Here is a 6931-nt window from a genome sequence, read left to right as displayed (position 1 = left end):
TGTTACAATAATTTATTAATAAGTATTTTAAAATAGCGTTACATGCAATATTTTTTTATTGATAATAATATTTGATTGTGTTACGTAGGACTTTCTTCTACTTCAAGAAAAAATAAATAATTCAGTCGAAACTGCAAATGAAAATGCAAAATTAAACGAATGTGGAATATTGATGAAAAATGTTATGGCTACATGGAATAATGTGAGTAATTTTTTTAAAGAATTTTTAACCTTTGCATAATACTAATATATTAGTTTAATTAATTTAAAATTACTTATCTTATATTACTTATATGAAAATCGCTATGCGACTTCATTTATATTACTTACGTATATTGTTTAGAAGTCGCATAACTATTTGCATATAAATTCATCTGCTGATCCAAAAAGCAATCTTCGTTGAATTGTACTGTATTGATCTGTCATTATATATCTATGTATGTAGATCTTCCGAACGGGAGGTTGCTAACAATCGATCGCCACTCCTCCTGATTACTCGTAGTGTGAATTAGTTGATTCTAGTTAATTAAAGTCCACTTTGCTATATCTTGTAGGTAGAATCTCGGTTGTTTTACTTGGGTACAGGTTTCTTGGATCCTGCCCTGCAGTATGACGGGAATAAAACGGGAAACAGTGAGTTAATGGCCGGATGGTGTGGCCAAAGTATTTTGTTTTGCGTTTCTCTAAGATAGGAAGCAATTGTCACTCTCCCACATTGGTCCATTTCTGCACATGTGCGTTGGTCACTCGCTCTGTCCAGCTTATCCGTAGCATGCGGCGATAGCACCACATCTGGAATGCTGTCAGCCTTTTCTCCTTGCACTTGTTCAGGGTGCATGTCTCGTATTCGTACAGCAAGAAAGAACATATGTAGCAATGTACTCCAATGGGTGATCGGTTAACGAACATAATCTGTTTCAAGACTTTGTTCGCTATCCGAATTGTACGTTAACCGATTATCGATTTATTATAGGTTTTTATGAGGATTTCATTAATTCGTTCTGGAGACACCAGAAAATAAAAAATATATACTTTCTTACTACGTTAAAAATGAAATATAGGGACACACAAGTCTATTGATATATATAAATGGACATGTGTGTCCCTATATTTCACTTTTCAATCAAAACTACACATCGTACATGAATGGTGTTAGTATGTGGTAGTAGCCCCAAGTCTCCATTCGTGCACTATGGTAGTTGCGTCTCGATAACGATAAGGGTGCGAGGGATATGGGGTTGACTTCGAAGAAAGTAGTTGACTTCGAAGATGTGTTGAGGCTGCAAGCGTTGAGGATGGAAGCGTTGAGGATGGAAGTGTTAATATGAAGCGGCATGCAAGATTTACAGGCGGTTTTTTGCGTTTTTGCGGAAAATCGAACATATTTTTACACTCATGTGAAAATTCTCTAATTAGTCCGAAACTGGGGACCTAATTCTTGCATTCTGTGTTAAGATTAACTATAATGTAATTATCTTAATCTTCACTATCGTTACTTTTTGCTCACAAATAAAAACCCAGCGAAGCGGGTCCTTGCAGCTAAATTCTAGATTACTTAGAAAAACAGTATTTTATATATATATATATAAAACTATATTACATACAAATGTAGGAACAAATAAAAACTCAGCGAAGCGGGTCCTTGCAGCTAGTATGTAATAAAAAAATTCATATATACACAGTCTTGCCTATTTATTAGTCATGTTATTTCCGTTTATGGGGGTTAAAGAATCTATCTAGTGTCGATGATATTGATTGAATTTTTTTGTGAAATTGTGTGAAATTGTGTTTTTGTGAAATTGAAGTGAATGATTGAAACGATGATATTGAAGAAGAGAGAAAAGAAAATCTAGTGTCGATTTCTTTTCTCTCTTCTTCAATATCATCGTTCTGACATCATCTCACGTCTTTAAAAAGTATTTAATAGCAGATATCGATATTAATTCTTTTTTTCAGAAGAAAACATATCTTGTCGAGTTTCTCGGTGTTCTTCAAGCAAGAGTGCTTGGCGTTCTTTTGTCGTCAGATCTGTTTCAGCTTCCATTATCAGCTTTTCAATGTTCTTTATTTCTCAGATATGATTTTTGTTATTCCTTAAGGTACTTGAGTCTTCTTCATAATACAGTAACTTTATTAGAAAAAATTTAACTACTGCCTACTGTAGACCTATTCAATCCATCTGCCTGTCAACAACAAACATCAGATATCAGCCTACTCTCTACTTTTGCTATTATACTCTCATCTTTCGAAAATAAAACCAGACGCAAAACTTAACGGGTGTTTGCCCTACAGTGTCGTGAATACTAGAAAAAAAATTTTGTCAGAAAAATAAAAGGCTGGAATTACAAATGAGAGTTTCAAAGTTCGGAGGAATACTATCTGATCAGTATATACCGGATTGTATATACCCTGGAGACATCGATGTCGATGTCTCCAGGGTTTTCAAAATATTTCGAATTGTTGTCTGAAGACAAGGGTAGACCAATCGGTATTCATTATTTTACGTCGCTTTTACTTGTGTTTGTACTGTGAGGTGTTCGTTATCTGATCATGTGTTCGTTGCCGAGCATAAAAATCTTTCTCGTAAGTGTTCTTTATCCGATTTGTTTGTAAACCGATCACCCACTGTACTTTAAGCTTTAAGCTTGAATTTGGTTGTTTTTTCCAGTACAGTACCGTCTACTAATATTTGGGAATTGTCTGTCGCGGAGTCTTTACTAATTCTTATCCATTTTCGTTTTTATCCCATTGATATGCATGCCATATTTCGCACTATTCGACTGGAGTGAGTTTAGTATCTGTTAGAGCGCTGTTGCGGATGTGGCAATGCACGCAAGATCGTCGGCCTACTATTGTTATTGATATTCACTCCTCCGACCTTGATTCCTACATCCCGCAAAAACATTCCCGTGTTAACTGTTCTGAGAAGACATTGAAAAGTGTAAACACCTTTTTCTATCTGGCACGGTGCTGTTTCTATGTCGTCCAGTCTAACTGTGGCAGTCTGGTCCCAGTACAGGTTTCCGATCAGTTTGTAGTCATTTGTGTCCAGATTGACTATCTTTAATGTTTCTATTAAAAGTGGGTGTTGTACTTTGTCAAAAGATTTTTCGTAGTCGACGAAACAAATGTATAACTTTTTTTGCATTTCTATGGCTTTTTCCAATAAAATTCTCACAGCAAACAATGCATCAACAGTGCCCATCTCAGGCCTAAACCCAAATTGCAATGGTCCTAACTGAACCTCCGTTCTGTTTCTTATTCAAAATCCTATCATTTTTAGTAAGAGATTTTGGATATGGCTCATTAAAGTTATGGTTCGAAATTGGTCACACTGCTTGGCATTGTGTCTCTTTGGGATTAGGATAAAGTGGATCTTTTGAAGTCGTGTGGTAGCTGTACATTCTATTAAAAAGATTTAATAGCTATAGTTTTGCAAACGTGTCCAAGAATTTGAGGAGCTCGGCTGGAATATCATCACCACCAAAAGCTTTTTCACATCTCATGGAGTCCATAGCACGTTCTAATTCTCTTAGCGTAATAGGAGAGGCAGCATCTCCTTCTGTTGAATGAACCCTGAGATGTCTGTTGTGATACCAAAACAAAGTTTGAATTTATTCTGCCCAAGTTTAGCTCTGTCTTTTTTTCCACATTTCATTTGTTTTGTTGGTGTATTAAATTTGTTATTCCTTCTTTGTTTTCTTCAATTCCTTCCTGGTTTCTTTGATGATTCTATGGACTTTTCTGGTATGACGCTTTCTCTCGTGCTGCGCTATTCTTTCACATTTTTCTTCGAACCAATTTACTTTAGCTTTGGCACATTCCTGCTGCATTGTCCAATGATGTTTTTTTGTGTATTCTTCAGGGTTTCGGTTCTTAAACTTTCTGTGATCACCCATCATTGTCAAAATGTCCTCTGTGATGCAAGGGTTTTTCCGCTTTTTTTTTTTGTTAAGTAGCGTACAGGCAGCATTCTTAATTGCACTTTTTATGTATTCTAAGTGTTTTTCTATAGAGGGAATGTCTTTATATTGAATTTTTTTTGTAACCGCCTCACTGATATGTTTCCTGACCTTGCTTATTTTCAGTTTGTCAAGGTTGTAATGTAACTTTTTCTTTTTGATATTTTTTGTACTTTTTTTTAAGTGAATGGCGTACCTGGCATGGAGTAAATTATGATTAGTGTAGCAGTCGTCTGAAGGCCTTGTTTTAACATTGAGAATTAAGTTTCTGTATCGTTTGTTGATCAAGGTGAAGTCTATTTGATTTCGTACTATTCTGCTTTATCTGTCTTGAGAACTTTTCCATGTGTACAATCTTTGCAGGTGTTTGTGATACATGTGATGGCGTTCTACAAATTCAACAAGCATATCTCCATGTTCGTTTTTTTTCACAGTCCATAGTCATCTACTATGTCAGTTACTCTGCGATTTTCAACTTTGGCATTGAAGTTTTCCATTATTATTTTGACATCTAGTCTCTTTGCATGCCCAAGTGTCTTCTCAAGCTGTTCATAGAATTCGTTTAGGACTTCTTTTGGGGCGCATAAACAACATAGGCATGTGGAATATAAGAACGTCGCGACGTTCTTATATTCCACATGCCTATGTTGTTTATGTTCCTTGTGATGATTTTTGGGGTATTGTTTATTTTTTGGCTTCCAGTAGTCGATTTGCTGCATATAGTCTGGTAGCTCACTGATAAGCACCCAGTAGCATATTTCTCACCATCTGACCTGGATTCAGAATGTCGCCGGTCGCCAGTCAGATCGCATGGCAGACTAGATGCATGTTGAAATGATATCATGAGAATTGCAGATACGTTTGTAAACTAGGAATAGGTAATGTGGTGGTTTCTCGTTGCCTTCGACATCACAGAACTGGAACCAACTTTGACTGATGCGATCTTGCTTCCAGCTTCCTCGTCACAAGCCTTTCTGATAAATGGTGTTTTCAGCCTGAAGCCAGTACTGGCCTTGCTGCTTCCCAAGACCAGAGACATTTTTTCGACGTCCAGTCTAGATCCGCCGTGTTTTGCTTTAACAGTGGCACCTCGAGTAGAGTGTTGTTTCTCATTATGCACGGGCAGTCTTGGCAAGAGAGCGGCTGAAAGACTAAATAGTTTTTAATCGCTTCTCGTTCCCTAGGTGCGGTGAGGACCAGTTGTTGGTTGATCCAAACTAAAGGTACTACCTCTCCTGCCACCTTTAGCCACCAAGTACTCTAAATCTAACGCAGTATGAACTGAGCAATTAATACTACTAGCCAAAGGTTCATACTCATGCAATACTTTAACGGATAATTTCAAAATTTTTGTAAGGAGGTATGCTAAAAATCTGATAGGTACTGTGTCAAATGGAAATGTACATAAAGACGAACATGTATTTTTTTTTATTAGTGACCTTTGCACATGAACAATCTTGTTGTTCACGTACCTGTACGTTTTAATTATTCATCAAAACATTTTATTACTTCATTTACTTGTGTATACTTATATAGAATTATAATGCAAGCTTAATTTTCGATCACAACTGCGGCCAGTTGATTACAACCCTTGAAAAGTGGTAGCTGGTCTCGTGCTTCACTCTTCACATATGGAATTTTAAAGTTTACATGATTTTTTCACGTATAGTCTATAACAGATGGGTTCAATTTTAAATAAAAATACTCTATGTTTTGGGTTGATGAGGTATTTTCTTACTTGCATTTCAAGTTTAAACACATAACAGCGTAAATATTGTTATATTTCTAGNTGTCAGATTTGCAGGATTTTTTAAATTCAAATATCTTCAAACAGTTCGTATTTACCAATAAATTAAACAAAATAATTACTGATTTAAATTTCATATGTTTGCATTTTTTATAAATTCGATTACATAAAAGACAAGTTGATACCGTGTTATCCGTGATGTAGAGTTATCAATGATTAATTACGTCTGTTAATATTGATATATTGACACGACCGTCGTAGCGAATTTTCTTACTCTTGTAAATATTGTATTGGACCCACAGATAACTCGATATCAATGAATTTACAATTGACTTTTCTAACGCACTTTCTTCGTACATATTCTTAACTAATAAACTGTAAAAATTGCCATCGATTAACATTACGAAAAACAGAATATTCACCATCCAGAAAATGATCTCTACGAAATGCGTGTACATTCAAATTAACACTGAAAATGTAAAGTATATCTTCTGTTCCTTCTTATTCAATATACAGGTACACGAATTAATCGTGTACAATCCGAACGGCGCGATAGATTTCATCAACACATCTAACAAATAACTTACACAAACTGTGTTATAGATTGAGAGTGATATATATACTATTGAAGATTTTTAATTTCTGTTTATAATAAATATGTCGATTAATAAGTTAATTTCGTATTTTGTTTAAGTACAGTTACTCTCTTCGTTTACTATTCGCTATATATTCTCAATGTGATTTCACTACTAATATACTTATTAAAACTGTACTCACTAAAGGATAGAAAGATAGTAAACGTGATAGAAAGTTACTTCAATACGTCGATATTGCGTCATAGATGATGTTATATAATGTTCCTTAATGCCTACAGGAGCGAAAAGTGTTAAAAATTGAAAAGTAAATTTCGAAAATGTTTATATACTTTTTTAATTATTAAAATTGCTGTAAATCTAAAAGAGAAAAATTACCTTAATTTTAATTACTCTCCGTAGCGTAGCGCTGGACGGCGGAAAGTATATACATAATTATAATAAAGTTACAATAAATTAACTTAATATATAATTATATATACAGTACCTAATTTATATATAATTAATATATAATACTGTACAGACGATAGTAAACTCAATTTACCTGCCTAAACTTTCCGTAGCGTGGCGCTGGACGGCGGAAAGTAGTTCGGCTGCTCATCCACTATTGGTCCAGATTCGATCAATCT

At 35.0% G+C, this 6931-nt stretch overlaps 1 protein-coding gene across 1 annotated transcript; it reads right to left on the bottom strand.

Annotated features, from left to right (window-relative positions):
- Positions 1-2791: 2791 nt before the first annotated feature.
- LOC111615413 lies at positions 2792-3205 on the bottom strand. The gene has a single exon (XM_023356827.1). It carries the CDS (start codon positions 3203-3205, stop codon positions 2792-2794), a length of 414 nt encoding a protein of 137 aa, XP_023212595.1.
- Between the last annotated feature and the right edge of the window lie 3726 nt (positions 3206-6931).

Source organism: Centruroides sculpturatus, unplaced genomic scaffold, assembly GCF_000671375.1.
Source record: "Centruroides sculpturatus isolate CEXI.00-Female unplaced genomic scaffold, Cexi_2.0 scaffold1746, whole genome shotgun sequence".
Classification (NCBI taxonomy): domain Eukaryota; kingdom Metazoa; phylum Arthropoda; class Arachnida; order Scorpiones; family Buthidae; genus Centruroides; species Centruroides sculpturatus.
This window is presented reverse-complemented; position numbering and strand designations above follow the sequence as displayed.

What these genes read in the sequence shown, in the direction of transcription:
- LOC111615413 (XM_023356827.1), bottom strand. Translation starts at nt 3,205, where the DNA reads ATGGGCACTGTTGATGCATTGTTTGCTGTGAGAATTTTATTGGAAAAA.